The 17,570-nt window shown below is 38.4% G+C and overlaps 1 protein-coding gene across 10 annotated transcripts in view; it reads right to left on the bottom strand.

Annotated features, from left to right (window-relative positions):
* The window catches only part of Mecom (MDS1 and EVI1 complex locus), a 543,989-nt gene that overhangs the window by 14,237 nt on the left and 512,182 nt on the right, over positions 1-17,570 (bottom strand). For 6 of the 10 annotated variants that reach the window (XM_034500590.2, XM_076932229.1, XM_076932225.1 and 3 more), the window contains 4 exons: positions 13,911-15,267; positions 11,465-11,552; positions 6,884-6,910; positions 1,071-1,237 (listed from right to left, as the gene is read on the bottom strand). In XM_034500590.2, coding sequence (XP_034356481.2) covers positions 1,071-1,237; positions 6,884-6,910; positions 11,465-11,552; positions 13,911-15,267 — 1,639 coding nt within the window. The remainder of the gene's footprint in view (positions 1-1,070; positions 1,238-6,883; positions 6,911-11,464; positions 11,553-13,910; positions 15,268-17,570) is intronic. The other 4 variants (XM_076932227.1, XM_076932228.1, XM_076932233.1 and 1 more) reach the window with 3 other exon arrangements.

The raw sequence follows: 17,570 nt of genomic DNA, 5'->3' as shown, positions 1-17,570 counted from the left end.
GCAACAAAGCCATTCTAAAGTTATAAAAATAACTCTATAAATAAAGGGTGCATTAGATCTGGTTGAATTTGTTCACACATAAGTGAGTGGTTTATGAAAAAAGACATTAGCCCCGATAACCCCCATGAGTCTAGTTTATTAACTCCATATCTTTACACTCACAAGACTGGATCAGAGAAGAGGAAAAAATGACAAGCGTTTGTGAATCTGGGTTGATGTAAACATATTTCACATGTTCCAACTCATTTTACAGTTCGGATACAGTGACATCTCCTAATAGCAGGAGTGGTAACAGACCAGACAAGACCCTAAGATTTCAATCATTAAGGTACTTTCTCAGAAACTTCTTTTTGGAAAGAAAGCGACAGTTTGTCCAAAGAGTATAAAAAATGATGTACTTGAATCGGATAGTACGAATTTCTGAAAATATGTGCAATTAGGAAACACGATAGAAGCACAAAAGAAGCTTCACACTTTCACCGATGAGTACCAAGAATGTGCTAACCAGTTTTTCTCACTTACGGACTTCATTTGTCCTTTCTGAATAGCTTTATTCAAAATTAGGCCCACAGCAATTAATAAATATATGCTTGATTCTAAATGAATGCAGTATTCTACATTTGCTTAAAAATAACTAACTGTGAAAGAAAATTCTTAACTATCCAAGTGAGACAGGTAAACGGGATCTGGACCATTTCCGCATCTCACCACACTACTTTTTTTTTGTATTGTTTTCTTTTGTTTTGTTTTGTTTTTGTTTTTTGAGACAGGGTTTCTCTGTAAAGCCCTGGCTGTCCTGGAACTCACTCTGTAAACCAGGCTGGCCTCAAACTTAGAAATCCACCTGCCTCTGCCTCCCAAGTGCTGGGATTAAAGGCGTGCGCCACCGGCAACACTAATTTTTTTTTAAACCACCATTTCTATATATCACTAAACAAAGAGCACTTGGAAGTAGCTGAGATCTATCGTGGCTGCTTTCGGGTATTTAATTAATAATTTGTAAAACAGACAACAGGCTATTTTAAAGCACAGGGGAGATTTTCAGCGGTAGGCGTACTGGCTCCTCATACCTGCAGGTGTAGCGCTCCTTTCCCTTCCGCAGCAGGTTCTCCGGCAGCGTGTTGGGAGGCGCTCTGAAGCTGAACATAGAAGGTACTGACTGCAGGAGCTCGCTGGCCTCTGGTTTAAGGGCGCTGAAGCTTTCCAGCTTTTCCGCCATGTTCTCAATAGCTGACATCTGAAAGGAACAAACGTGGACCGTGAAAGGTTTGACTTCTTTGCTTCCGCAATGATCTCTCGCTAACCGAGAATATAATTCACAGGAAGACTTCAAATCTTCTGCATGCAACAGATTCTGAGAGAGACTGTGGAGTTTCAGTGCTAAACAACGAGACAATTGATGGATTTGAAAAACTAAGTTAGGTGCACTTCTTCCACAGTGACCCGATTAGGCCACATCACAGTAATATGATTTGAGTAGTGGAATACCCCACAGAGATAATAAAACCAAGTAAGACTTTATGTAATTGACAACACTACGCTATGAATGAGAAACTGAAAATTTTAGCGAAAGGTACTACCCAGTATGCATTAGTAACTAAGAATATAAGAGCCATGGTGTCCCATGAAAAGAATTGACAGCAAGAAAGAACAGAAAGTCTTCAAAGGGTACAACTTAAGCAAAATGTATGTCATCCAGAAAGAAAAGTTCAATGTGTAAACGTTATGTTTTCTAATGCTGTGTTAAATTTGTATCTAGGCAATGCAGAAATTTTAGGGGGATCATATACACGAGGAATTTTGGTGAAATGGTCATTTGTTCTGAACAGGTTTAGTTTAAATGAGTTTATGGTGTCTTCAGATAATTTCATGTGGAATGGATATCATTGTGTAAGAGAGCAGTTCTTACTCCAGCACACACCCTCTTGCCAGTCTCTAGCAGACGCACATGGTTTGCTTGTCATCCACCCACTGGTGTGTTTGAAGGACTCATGTTTAGAGAACAGTATTTTCTTTTCAAGCTAGTTTGGTTTTTCTTGTCTATGATTACATGGATTCTCCTTTTTTTTTTTTTCTTCAACTTGCCTCAAATGTTGTTTTCTTGGTGCATCTATTTTATTGGGGAACTATGTCCTACAAAACTTTGAACAGACACAGCTAACATTCTGGCCATCTTATTAAATTAATTTGTTTCTCCGAGTGCTAAATTACCAAAGAAATAACAGCTAAAAGTATTTCGTAAGCACTCTGCATACGTCTCAAAGAGCTTTGGTGGCAGACGCAGGATCTAGAGAGCAACTGCAAATTCAAACAACTGGCCAATGAAAAGGATACATCTCTTTTTCCTAATGAGACATCAAGACAGAAATGGAGATGTACTTTACAAGATCAAGTTAAAAAGAAAACCCAGTATGTCTTTTGCTCAAAAGAAAAAGTAAGAAGGTGTGAATTTTTCTGAATGGACAGCTAGACAGAATACCATAAATTTCACAACCTAAAAGCCAAAATCCCAAATATGATTTTCTTGCCATGAGTATGTTGTATGTTTAATTCTTCAAATGACTGTTCATGTTCTGGTTAGCCTTCTCTTTCCTCTTTATCCTGGAACCTATCCTCTCATTTCATGCCTGGACTCCTAATGCTAGCTACAAATTGCAACGTACAGGGTACCACTTCCAATTTGCCAAGTGTCTTTCATCAAACACAGCACATAAAAAAAAAAAAAAAAAATCTCAGAGGAAAGTCAAGATACATTTACTTGCCGGACGACAAATGTGAGCACATTGGGAGGCAGTGAGGGCTCTAAGCTCAAGGGTTTGATTCATAATCACTCAGCAGCTAAAACATTCTCCACAGATGCAAGTGGACAGCACATTTGTCACTATGAAGGATTTCGACACATACTGATCACAGGGCAAAGATATGGAATGATGACGCTGGTCAGAGTGCTTGGCAGAGTCTGTCCCTGCCGAACACAGCTGTTACCCGCTTCCAGCCAGTGTTAACATGTTCAGTTTATTTATTAAAAATCAATGCAGAAATAGTTTATGATGCTATTTTATTTGCATTTATTCCTCCTAATTGTTCCTTGCAGAAAATCATTTTGATAATCTATCTACCATGGAATAAATTATCTGAGCGAAAAATAACCTCTGATCTGCAATCTGACAAGCAGTAAGAAGCAAGAGAAGGGTCACAGTGTTCTCACGCATTCAGAGGGCAGAGCAGTGGGTGCATGGGTGGTAGTTATAAATATTTTATTTACATTTAACATTTGGGTAATGTTTCATCATCAAGTAATTTTAAATAATTTGAATGTCCGTCTTGCGTACACTCAGATTGCAGTGGCAACGGATCATGTTAGAAACACTATTCCTCTTTTATGGAAAGCAGCCTACTCAGGACTGTTATTATTCTCAGCTTTCATCTCTAGCACACAGAAACTACAAGTCCTTTGAGTTATTTGAGAGCAATTGGCTGTTGAGAAATGTGTCTTGCTTTAGGAGCTGCTAACAGCTAGATCCTTTCAAAGAAAGATCAGTGTGCTTCCATAACCTCCAACAGTTTCAATGTGGGAAAAACATCAAGAAATAAGAAACCATATTACAGACTCAACAGCCACAGGATGACACCCTCAATGACACTAGAAAAAAGAACAGACATTACCCAATCGTTTCTCTCAAAAGCCACACCCAACTTTGACTTCTGGGGTCAAATGAAGAGGAGAAAATTGGGATGGAGAAGAGAAAAGCAGACTATGGAAGCTGAGCAAAGGATAGCTATAAGCATTAAACACACATGGAAGCATATGCATGTACATGTACAACACATGCTCTCACATACACACATACTCATATACATGTGTGCACACAGACATGTTCACACACATGTCTGCACAGATGTATGCATACACATATATACATGTACACAAAAACACACTCTCACACATACACTTATGCACACAGTCACACAGACACAGACACAGACACACACATGCATGCACACAGACACACATAAACACAGAGAGAGAGAGAGGGAGAGACAGGGAGAGAGAGAGAAAGAGAGAGAGAGAGAGAGAGAGAGAGAGAGAGAGAGAGAGAGAGAGAAACTGCTCAGCTAGCTAGACACCAAGCTTTCATTCCTCCATTCCTCCTTTCCTTTCCTCTTCATGAGATTTGCTCTCGCATCACTTGCTCTCAGTCGAAGTGACTAAACATCCATGTTTGAACAGATAGAAGCAATTTACACATCATGCAGTTGGTGCTTAGTCTAATCTAGCAAATCTGTGACCAATGCTGTTCAGACCCATACCTTATTGGGTTATTTAATTAGAAAGTTAGAGTTAGAAAGCTTCAGCTTTTTCCTTCTACCTGGTCTGACTTGTGACATTCCTCCAGAAGAAACAGATCTTATCTATCTTGTATAGAAATAGCACATTGCAATATTGATGTTAAAGTCTGACTTTATATGTATGTATGTATGTATGTATGTATGTATGTATGTATGTATTTTTGGTTCTTCAAGACAAGATTTCTCTGCTGCCCTGGAACTTGCTCTGTAGGCCAGGCTGGTCTTGAACTCATAGAACTCAGCCTGCCTCTGCCTCTCTAGTGCTGATATTAAAGGCATGAGCTACCACAGCCTAGCAACTTGGTATTTTTAAAAGTCAAGATAAAATGAGATTAATACAGTAGAATATTAGTAGATATAATTTATATTATTTAATTTTTAAAAATCCAATACAAAGAAAACTGAGATACAAATAATAAAAATTCAGGAAAACTAAAGGAAAGAAAGTATCCACTGAATGTTCTAGTAGTATATTATCATATGACCCATTAATATCTTCAACTAATCTAAGATCAGCAAATGAGAGATTTTTTTCCAATGGAGTATTAATTTTATTTGCATATATGTAATAGTTGTTGATAGTATCTACAGCCTGATGTCTGGAGAAGGAAGTTATTTCTCTCCCTTCCAGTCCCCAAGAGGCTATTAACTTTATACTGACGCAAACTATTAGACACAATTCCCTAGCTCCCACACCAAACAGTATCTATGCCCCTAGTCAAACAGAGTTAAGTAATTTAAAAAAAAATCCACCAACATGGATGTAAGTACTTAGCTTAATATTTATTATCTGAGCGCCAATTACTGAAGTCCTAGAAAGTTTCTCATCAAAACTATTAAAGTGACAACCTGAGTATGGGAAATAATATATCTGTCCAAGTGTACAGTAAATTATGTGAAATAATGATTCCCAATTAGATTACATATGACTTTATCATAAAACAACTAACCATTCATAAATAACAGGATGTGAAAGTTTGTGGAGTCAGTAGATTTCTATATTTGTTTACTTGATAATCTTGAGAACCCTCAAAACCGTGGTCATTTGAGGAAGAAATAAATACTCATATTTTATGTTTATCTCATTGTTGAATCAAGTTCAACCGTCAGGATGACAAAATCACTGAGTTTATTTGCCATCGAGAATTACAAGCCTACATCTTCAGTATTTATCACGAGTATCAATTTTACAACACATGTGTATATGGCAGCCTTGAAAACTGACTCCTGGAATGGAGTATTTCCAGACACTACAGTGTTGGCTTTGAGAGGAAGCTTAGCTGGTTCCGTGTGTAAAGACAAGCACGGTGGTGAGTATCATGAGCTTCAAGCGGGTAACAACAGGGCAAGTGTCAAAGTCACGCTGTACCTTAGGAAGGATAAGAGAACTGACACATGAAACTCAGAACAGACCTGTGCTGGAGAAGAGAGGAGAAATGCAGAAAGTGCTGGCCAGAATATTCCAAAGAAAGCCCCACTTCTATACAGTTTAGCACAATTAAAGTAATGGTTTGCACGCTTTCGCTCCAGTGCCCCCACCCTCGCTCAAGCTCTCCTCTCGCTGCTAATAAATATTTTTATTTTTTTAAATATATGAGATTAATCCTTAGATGTTCAACAATAGTGAATTCACAATTTATCACATATTCCACAACAGAGAAAATGGCAAAACTCTTGGTAAAGAACAATTAACATCAGACAAGAGAAATATCTAAGTGCTAACATATTCTATCTAATTAAGTTCAGATGGGAAAAAGTGTGACTCAAGAATACCCACACTACCCCCAAGGTTGTCTGTATCCCTATAAAGCAGGTCATTTTGAGTGACAATGTAAACACATAGACACTTTAAGAAAATTTTGAAATACATGTTACCCATTCACCAAATTCTATTTCAGGGTGAAATATAAAATGAGAATTCTTCCTTCCATGCACAACCTTCTGTATAAAAGAAATAAGCCTACCCCTTGCTTCATGAACTGAAACCAGATTTACTTATGCATCGTAGCAAAAGTTACAGAAACAAGACCTAATTTTGAAAAGCCCATTTAATACTTAGGTACAAAAAGTTTAGTTTTATATTTGTCTCCAAACAGCAGGGGAAATTTCTGCCTCAGGATAAATGAATTGGAACTCCAGAGTCAGCCTGTGTTTCTACACAAGTTCAGGTTTTACACTGCTTGAGGCTTTATTAAAAAATATCTGTAATATGTTGTCCCCAAATAATAATGGTTTTGACTTTATGATTCATTTTAAAACTCCCCATATAGAGTCTATAAAAGGACATGAATATCAACATATAATTATGTGAAGTGGGTGTGACTTAGCAAGTAAAGTTGTTGCATAAGTCACTATCAGCTTATTAAATACTCCATTCTATCAAGAATATTCTGCTGTTGGATGAGCAGAAAAATCGTGTGCTTCACCCTTGTCATGTAATGGACAGCTCCAGATTCGTGTCTGCCCGGCATTCAGAATAAGCTCTTTTCTTGTTAATGCTACATTACTTTAGTCAAAAATGTAAGGAACTTACCCATGTTCTCTGGTCAGGTAGTGGGAACTGGTAGCAAAATTGAAACAGAAACAGAAAATTACTTCTGTGTTGGATCTTTACTGCAGTCTTTCCTCTGAGAAATGAGCACTTATTCTAATCTGATAATTTTTACTTATCATGTAACTCTATCTTGAGTAAAAGTTCTAGAAATGAAAATTAAATCTGTGTAATCTATGTATAGCTCTGGTGAGTTTCCTCTACTTCCTAAAATTAATCATCGAACCAAGCTTAGTTAGAAAAAAGAATGACCATCACTCTAAGAAAGCTACCTACTGTGTACTACAGAATTCATAATTAGGCAGGGGGTCCTTTCTTTTTTTATTACTCACTGCAAAGCTATGGTCCCAGATTTCCCAAATTCTGTTTTCATTTCATTTAAGGCAATTTCCTGTTGCAAACTAGTCTGTTGTATCTCTATCACAACAATAATAAGGAAAATGTGGCATTTACTAAAATGGGAATAATTACATAATAAAAAATAATTTTTTGTTGAAATTGTTGTTTAGAATTTTATCCTTGGTAGCAAAGGACTTGGGTTATTGGTCCTCAGAATACAAGAATATGGAAGAAGGAATAAATATGTTATAGTTATTTGTGACAGTTACACTCTCAATATTCAGGGAAAGCCTCTATGGCTTAGATGCTCTACCAAAGGCTAAAGTTTATGCCCTTGAAAATATCAGTTAGGAGAAACATTCCATGCTTTCATGAGCTTGGTGACAAATAAGAAATGTGCCAATAAGAAAGCAAAATAGAATATGAAAGGCAAAGGATGGTTCCAACAGCCGTGTGTAAGTGACAGCCTAGAATATATTAAGTCACCCCCAGCTCTTGAAATGGAGTAGACACATGGTCAGGGAATGTAAGCAAGTGAGTAAAAGAGAAAGGTTAGGCAAAAGGTTTTAATATAGATGAAAAACATCAAACCTATGAAAATAAAATGTGATGACAACTAAGAATAATATAAAAAAAAAAATAGAGAAATCAAACCATGGACCATAGCCACTTTGAGGAGGGTATAATAACCAGTAGTGTTTACTTCATTCCCAATGATCTGTGATATGGATGGAAGATACCCTGACCAGGAACTAGAGAAGTGGACAGTCCATGGGATCATTCAGTGAAACACTCACTCCACCTTATCTATTTGTAGTCATGCTTTCTTTTTCAAAATTAGAATTCAATCTAAAGAACCATGGATAATCTTTATCCAGGGAGAACATCTACAGTGCTCATTACTCCTGGTAGTCAACTAACTTCTTTATCTGATGAAGAGAAGCGAAGGTAAAGGGTCTCTAATGGCCTGATAACACAAATTGCTTCTTCAAGTACTGAGTGGGGAAATTTAGACTCTAAGGACTCATCTCTTAATTTGGATGTATGTGAGCATTTATGTTCTAAATACTTTGACACAATTTAAAACATTTATACTGTTATAAGCAGTAAGATAGGCTAGCGGTCTTTCAGTAAAATTCAATAAATATGTATTGATTATTCTCTTCTTATTGTCTAAAGACTGAGTTGTGTTGGGGGATTGTGTTTAAAATAATGTGAAACTAGGCTTCTCCGAGCCATGTCATGAACCAACGTTGATATATGTCTTTACAGTTTTCTAAAGCAACTGAGAATGTGTTATCCTCTTTGTTGTGTGATAGCCTGAAGTACAGACAGTGGATGTCGGCAACTCCTACATGAGTGTCAGTGAATTTGAAATGGGAAGAGTCTTTAAATGGTCTTACCAAGCATTTATTTAGCTGTTAAATCATGGAAAGGCCTGATAGCAGGGGCTAGCCTTCTGTGTTGGCTTATAGCATCTACATAGTAAGGTCATACCAAGGGCACACTAACCACCTCTCTAAACAGCCCCAGGAACATGAGGAAACCATGGTTTGGAAAGTAAGTGAGGACGTGAAAAGCTTACGACAGTGACTTTATCTTCACCATGGAAGACCTGTGCATCTAATCCTAAGGGTCTCGATTAGGTCCTTTCAGAGACCAGGCACGGTGTCAAATACACCCTCCAGGTAAACCTTGCAATGTATGGTTACCTGTAAAGACATGTGTTCTCCTCTTATACATAAAGAGATAAACAATCTTCCTCAAAACCAAAGCACTTTACTAATTATAAATAATTAAAAAAAAAAAAAAAAAACCTTTGTACCACAGCTATTCCTAATCCCAAACCCTTAGTTTTATTAGTTGAAGTTAGAATGGAATTAATACAAAAACAAACAAACAAATGAACAAAATGCCTAACATTGGGACCTAAGCAAAGTTTTCTGAAAGAGAAGACCTCTCCAATGACTGTAAGCTTGAAGTAAAAGCTGAGCTTCTCCCAGGTGTATCCCAGGAATTTACCTACTAACTATTACTCATTAAAACTGCAGGAATGGTACATTAAACAGTGTTCCACTGTAGCTTGGAAATAGCTTGTGAATTAGGCACCCTGAATATCTACCTCCTCTCTTCCTCCAAAGTCCCTGGTGGCAGTCCTCACTGCCCACCACATATGATATTGGCATTATACAAAGACTGACTCCAGAATGACAGGAGTCCACTCTGTTTATAGGATCTGGGACATACTCACTAAGTACGGCAGATTAATTTTTGTTGTCATTCCTGGGTCCTAACAACAACACGTAGCAACAGGCAGTCTACACACCAAAATGTGATGCTGTAGGTGGGAGGGAAATACACTTCTGTGTTCTCACAGCATGCCTGAGAGGGTCTAAGGAGGGAGCATCACTGTGCTGTGAGCAATGCACACATCCCTTATCTGCCATACCTTTTTTGCTCTTACCTTTGAGAATATTAAAATATAACACATTCCTTCAAATTCTCTTATTAAATATAAATAAACTCCACATTTATAACAGTCCTATAGACATGTAATTATTGGCAAATGAACTTAACCATTTTATTAAGCGGCACAATTACTAAGGCTGGCCATTGAATTTTAGAGGCCATGGGTACCTGGAAATCAGCACGTTCAGAAAGTTTGCATAGATAAGAAAACTAACAGCCAGATTGAAGAAACAGCCTGAACACTCTAACCCCCATTCCTGTCTTCTTCACTCTATCATGTCCTGGAACACTCAGCCCTTTAGTACTTAATTGCTAGATTTTTTATATAATAAAAACAGGCAAGCAATCTGATCACTATTCTTACAGTATATAATCATATAGACTTGTGTGTGCTTTTGTTTATAATTAGAAAAACAAGAGAGTTGTATTTTTAGGTAATATCTGAAACACTTGGCATTTTGTATTCAGGCTTATTAGCCTGTGAACCCTTGCAAGTGTTATTAGGTCATTTGATATTATAAATATCAAATATTTACCGACAAACATTCACTGCTTCAGCACTTGGCTCTTTCCGTGAAGGGGGTTATATAAACAGTCTCAGTCCTTAACCTTCCTATATAAAATCCATGGCGGAATGTTTCTGGAATGTTTGATACCTAAGCATATATTTTCTCAATTTAAATTAGAGTGAGAACTTTGAAACAAAAATAAGTTTTTATGTATAACTAAAACAGATGTTTGGATTATTGTTCTCCCATGCTTGTTTTGGTATTGTGGAAGACAATTGAAAAAGTAAAAACACAAAAGAAAAGGTAAGATTCCTGTCCCAAGACAAATTAGTGTGTTTGCTACAAAAATGGAAGAGATTTTCACCAGTTTATTTAGAGGACTGTCAGGTATGGCTTGGATACACTACAAAAGAACAAATTCACATACTAAATTGTCAGACACTTTCTCAAAATCTTTGGTGTCTTTAAAGATCAGAGCTTGCATCATTTAGACACAAAGCATAACAAAATGAAATGTGAGTTTAAAAAGCAGATTCCAGACACTATGTTTGCACTTTCAGTATGACTCTCTAGCTGTGGATTAATATGTAAACCAGTCTTCAAATAAGAAAATTAAATGGGTGGCAACCGGAGATGAAGCACCAAGATAGTACTGTTCAGCATGCCCCTTTGCAAAGAGAAACTGTATGTCTTTTGATAAATGGGCCTGGCTCCATTCAGTAAATAGCTCTGTGTATTGTGGTGAATTCTTGTGCAATTACAGCCCTTTGCTGGAATGCCCAGTGGTGTCTAGATAAATTCCTTCACCCTCTATGGTAATAACTTGTCAGGTAGACTCATTTCCTGTTTTTATCTAAGCACTGAAAGGACAGGAGTGACCTTCATGAGGTTGGGACGAGTCACAGTGTGATCCATATCTTTGTATCAGGAAACTTTAAACACAAAAGACAACTTCAATATTTATTTCCTTAGCTGAGTCTGATTCGCTCCAACACGCACTTTAGCTCAATGAACAGTTAAGGCACATAATAATTTAACACCCAAACTATCTTATTTTTACACATATACTAATGACTTTTCTTTTAAAAAGCTTGGGTTTTAGTACTGCTAGAATTTCCTGTGTTCTTCCACGGCAGCGTCATAGGAAATCCTAGTGTTCTTAAGGTTTCTTTCAATCTTTTGCACCTGTTTCTTGGGATCAACAAGTTAGTTTACAAGCTTGAAATTTCAAATCCAAAATACTTACTTGTGGGTGAAACAAGAATCCTGGAGAAGGTCTCAAGTATTTTTCTTTCAAAGCTTCAAGTGGGTCAGTTAGCTTTCTTTTCTCTACTCTGAAAGGTTAAAATCAGATTTGGGAGAGTCACTCTTGTATCTGATTCTCAGGACAGCTGCTGTCACTCAATACAACAAAGCCAATGGACATTTTCATTGGAACACACTTATAAGAAGACCCCTCCTGGGAAAGAATACATTGGGCACTTCTACGTCCTTAAAGGGAGAAAGTCCACTTGATAATGGAAAACTCCTACTGGACGGCTAAGGCAGAAAGGGGGGTTGAAAGCTGCCATGACTGAGATACAGGAATCTGTACAGCTCTGGGACTCTTCTGATGCAGACAGAGCAAAAACAGTAGAAGATTTTGAAATGGTTGGCGAAAACTGGGATGATTTAATTTAATTTGTTTTCTACCAAAAACTGCATCCTCCTAAACACCCACTCTAGTTACTGTAAATCTGCCTATTGGGTGCAAGGGAACTTCCAAGTTAGCTGGGCACTGTTGCAGATATTCAAGATGGGCTCCAGTATACACATTTATATGCGACATATGTGTGAGGTAGAGATAGAAATGTTCAAATATTCTTTATCGCTCTTTCAAGGGAAGGTAGGAAGTAAGTTTGAAAAACGGGATAAACTTTAAACATACTCTGCATCCCATCTGCAGTTAGGCACAGAGAAAAGTGAAGTAAGACAGACTCATTTTTTACCATCTATTGGTGATTGCCTTATAAGAAAATTTAAGTAAGTACACATCTAAGCTATAATTGAAAGCCAGACTTAGGGAACACCTGGGGAGTGAAAGAAAGGGTTAAGAGCTCAAGGTAATCTTTGGCTGCATGGGGAGTTTGAGGCCCGTGTCAAGAACAAATTTTGATAATGCTTTTGAAACATAGTATCTGTGAGCTCACGAATTTTATTTATCCTGTATTTTACATGCATTATTTTTCTTCCTGAAGTAGGCAATAAGAGGCCTATTTCAGCATGAAAACTCTGGAGGCTGCAAGGCTAAGCTGCACCCCGGGGCTGGCACTAAAACTAGGCTTTAGGGTTTTTCATAAGACTTTGCCTTTCATCAAATGACAAGGTCTGGAGCCATAAAACTGAAGTCAGCAGACATGGGCTGAGGAGGGTCAGAGGTGATGAAGATGACACAATGGGTTTTCTTTTGGCGTTGAAACATGACATTGGTAGCACAAGGACATTTTAGATTGTCTTCTTTTTCCCTAGATATGGTCTTGTTACATAGCCTCAGGATAGCCTCAAACTTGTGATGCTCCTGCCTCAGCCTCCTGAATGTGAGGATTACAGGCCCATGTTACCACATCCTTTGTACTGGGCTCTTCTGTTTCTCTTGTTGAAGTGGGGATAGCCTTTTGTATACTAGCAAACTTTAGAAGACACTGACAAGAACTTTTGGTTCTAGCACTGATTAAACTAGAGGCTATCCATCAGTATTACTGAATGAAAGAGCAACACCCAATCCTTTCACTAAGCAACACTAGGCACACTAGGAAAACGATCCCATCTTAAATAAGTTCAATAAAAACTTCATATGTTCCACAAAGTCTTGAGACTTTAAATTAGAGAATAAATTGAAAATTCCTTTAATCTGTAAAAGGCATAGTAAATATGATAGTTAAAATTTAAAAACCAAATTATTTTTGGTGGTGACTGTTACAGTATAGTGTGTAAAACACATTCTACTAAACATATATGATTTACCTATAAAATGCTTACACATACTAAAGGGACCTAGGTAATGATGGAATGAAACAGACTTATTTTAAGCATTAGACCCATTCTAAATAAAAAGTCATTTTGTGATTAATATTTCACATACTTGGGGTTCTAAGACATTTATTTAGAAAGAGAATGCATGTAGTATATATACACCAATATATACCAGTGGGTTAGCAAAGAGAAGACTGGCTGTTCTAGGTCTTGTGTAATTCTAAGTAAGCAACTTATTTACATGACCACGCATACCTGTGCTAACCCTGCAGGCGCCTTTGCTTTAAAGATGACTTTCTCATATTTTCCACTCCCCGACAATGTTTAAAAATAAGTGTATTGTTGAAATAAAAAAAAAAAAAAATCCTGTGGGCCTATTCCAAAACCTCAATTTCAGAGATGTCCAAAAATAAGTCCAAACTTAATCTGTCAATTTCTGAACTTAAAAATATGATTTTATGGGATTAAACCTCATCCAGTTTAATAATAATAAATAATGATAATAAAAAGAGGAGGAGGAGGAGGAGGAGGAGGAGGAGGAGGAGGAGGAGGAGGAGGAGGAGGAGGAAGAGGAGGACGAAGTGGTGATCTGGGCGTTCACAGGGGGTCTGAGGCGGCATAGTGTATAACCCATGTTTCATACGTCCGTCCCGACCACCGTCTCTTCCCATCATCCTTACCTATAAATGGGATCCATGAAGAAGGGCGTGGGTCTGGCATGCTGCAAGGAGCCATCGGAAGATGGCCTTGTTTCCATGTTGTTTCCTTTCTTTTCCCCAAATACATGGTTTTTTCGAGGCTCAGTCAACTTTGCCCCACTGGCTCTACTCCTACCGCCCATACTTAGATCCAAGGGCTGGTCTTGGCTTGTGGCGGGTGTTGCTGGAGGCTTCGAGGGGCCTGAAGTCAAGGGCTTCTCGTCCTTTCTCTTAGTGGTGAGGTCAAAAGGGGACTCAGAGCTTCCCTTCTGCGGTTTCTTAACTTCATTTGGTGATTGGGGCTCCATTTTCAAAGGTAACGACCTCAAGTCTCTATCATGAAATGGGTACATTGGTTGAGAGAATGCTGGAAAAAACGGGAGGGGAAACATGGAAGGGTAAGGTAACGCTCCAACTTTTTTGTCTTGCAGCCCCACCAGTCCTGTGGAACCAAAGTATTTTTCAGCAATAGACGCAATAGCCTTTATAGAATCATTCACAGCTCCTGACACCGCAGTTTGCTCCTCTACAGATGCTGAGAAAACGGAATGATTGTTGTATTCTTTCTTATTATTTATTGAAGCCAGATTCTGCAGAGGGCTTACTTTGTCTTTGAACATTTTACCATTTTCTTTACATTTCTCTTTATCACTTTCAAGGTCACTTTCCAGATCAGAGCCCGAGGTGGTTTCCAGGTCACTGCCACTTGGTGTACTGACATCATCAAGGTCACTACTCTCTGACTGGTCACTGATTTTCTCAAGGGGCCTCTCTTCAGAGGACCTCTCGGGTAGCAGTTCCACTGGCTTATTGTCCCCTACAGGTGGGTGTTTAGATAGTGCCTTCAAAATATCCTGTGTAGCTGGCAGTATCTGAGGATGTGTCAAGAGGGGACTTTGACATTTGTTTGACTGTTCGGTACTTGATAGTCCTTTGACAGGAGGACTAGCGGATATCAAAGGAGGCCTGTGGTATAAGCCCGAAGGAAACAGACCAGGAAAGCTAAAGGAAAATCCAGGAGCTGTTGGAAAGGTAAGACCAGCAGGATGCCTATTGGTGCCAAAATAGTCAGCCAGGCCCGGGTTGGCATGACTCATATTAACCATGGACGTTTTATCCATAGCTGGGGTTCCAGGAAGTGAAATGCCTTGGCCAAAAAATCCACCTGCCGCAAAATGGTTCTTGCCCTCACAAAACCTCCTGTGTTTATTTAAGGAAGACGTAGTGCTGAACATTTGTCCACAGTCTTTGCACTTGATTTGGGTTCTGCAATCAGCATGCATGCGCTTATGACGACAAAGGTTTGAAAACTGAGTATAGGATTTATGGCAGACCTCACCTGTGTGCAAACAACAAAAAAGAGTCTCAGGCTTTATGACAATTGCTTCTGGATTCAGCAAGTATCACAAGTGGTTTACCCAGAATAGTTTCAATTAGAAAGCCAGGAATACAAGTTGGGAGTCCGCGATCTGGATGCTCGGAACACAGAAAACGCCATTTTTCTGGATTCCAAAGCAAGGCATCCAGCCTGACAAATGTCTATGAGGTAGCACAAATATTCCACACAGAAAATGTAAATATTCCCCGCCCATCCCCCCTGCACAATATTTTTCGTAATATTTGTGGGTTTAAATATTTATGAAAAAACACAGCCCAGAATGCATTGCTTCCCCCCACCTGGTTCCTAACACTAGCAGAGTCTGAGAAATTAAAGATATGTTTAGCACGGACTCTTCAGAGCATTTAAAACATTCTGTATTGGATGCACCAGCACAGGATAAACAGCCTTCCCGGCATGTCCAATCTTCCCCTTTCTCCCCTCTCCCCGTGGGGAAGGGCTGAAACCGCTCTCCCACTATTTCGTTAGAATTGTATCATGCGCTCTCATCGTTCACACATCAAAGCCGCACAACAATGTGTATTGTGTATTGGGAGACCCTTTTAACAATCATTTTCATGATTTGAGAAAGACTGACATAATTTACAATGGCTCTATTTTAAGCCCGCGGAGGAAACTACATTGAATGTGGCCCATCCTGCATTGCTGGTTCCCATGAACTATGAGCACGTCCTCTGACTTCCTCTCACACCAATGGCTGTGGTAACCTTCCTGCAGATGAAACCCCCAGCCTTGGGAAACAAGCTCACTCGCTACTGTATCTTCCGCAGTTATCTCGGGGCTTGACTTCTGTGTGCATCGGCTGAGTATGGGAAGCTGAGGAGAGGCTGGGACAACTCTGATTCTGAAAGAACCTGGCAGCCAGTGTGGTGCTGAGCTACCCTCTTTAACTAAGAATTTGTCAATAAAGTAGCACCGCCCCCTTTCTCACACATGTGCCAAGACATCTAAGTACATTTTAAGGCCAAACTTTGTAACCTTTCACCCTTTCCAGCAAGACTTCACTCAGTGGGAGTCTTACAGGATTATAAGATCAAATTGCTAAGTATCGTTACTTAAAACTTTTCTGGGGATGAGTTACTTTATGTGTGAGCTTACTTTAATGCTTCCGTGCATGTTTTATACATGTGGAAATATAATATCTTTTGCTGGTAATTGTTGAAACAAATTGACTTCAAGAAAATAAACATAAAATTTGACAGTTACTGATTCCCAGTGATCACTGACTGTAGGTGTGGAATGCTGGAGTCAAAAACTTGAATCAAAATAATTAAAATGTTTAAGACAATTCATTCAAAGACAATTTTATAGAACCCAGTCAAGCAAAACTCACCGGAAATTTGTCCTCCCCCCCTCCACAAACAGGATGTGTTAAGCAATTGCTTTTTTTTTTTCTGATAAAGACTAGACAGTATTTCTGCACATTAGTGTGTCTGTGAATGTGAACGGAGTCTTTGCCACACTGCAGGGACTGTCACAAGAATTTTATTAGGAAGAGAAGATTTTGTTTTGTTTTGTTTCTTTTTTTTTTCAGATTTCTACATCCTTCAGTCTGTTCTGACAGCATTCAAACAGGATCTATCTATATGTGTTCTATTTATATTACATGATGCACTAAAGAAAATCACGTTGGAGGTGGGTAACAGACTTCCACGTGATTGTATTATATTGACTCATTTATGGGCAATTCCAAGGAACTATCAAGTCACTTATTATTGGAATTATTTTTAAAAAACCACTTTAAAAAAAAATCTATCTTTTGAAACTAGAAGTACTATGAGAAAATGTCTTAATGTGTAGTCAGCCAACTGTAATGCAGGAGTTGCAAAGTTTTGGAAATGTTTTGGAAAAAGTTGTTCTTCCCTCTTCTTTCATGTAGCAGAAAATCCACAGAGTGTATGTCAGAATAACAGAGGATGTTCTTGACTTATCTGGCTGCACCTTTTGTTACAGGACAAGAAGAGTCTGGGTCTGGTCTCAAAAACATTGAATCTGGGAAGTTTCCTTAGTCAGGAGCTTAGTTTACCATGCTTGAAGGCTTGATCTAAGACATCAGTAACCAGGCTCCAGGTCAATGGTTCAATTGATGTTAAAATCTATGCTCCAACATAATTTTCTCAGTAACAAGGAATTAGCATGCAGTTAACATTGCATCTTTCTCCCTCATAAACAAGCTAAGAAGTATTTTGAATATTTTCTGTCTATTAGAGCATGTGGTTTCGATTTGGGAAGGCTGGAGATTG

The sequence above is a fragment of the Arvicanthis niloticus genome, chromosome 4, assembly GCF_011762505.2.
Source record: "Arvicanthis niloticus isolate mArvNil1 chromosome 4, mArvNil1.pat.X, whole genome shotgun sequence".
Classification (NCBI taxonomy): domain Eukaryota; kingdom Metazoa; phylum Chordata; class Mammalia; order Rodentia; family Muridae; genus Arvicanthis; species Arvicanthis niloticus.
The sequence above is the reverse complement of the archived record's forward strand: the minus strand, read 5'-3'. Positions and strand labels throughout refer to the sequence as shown.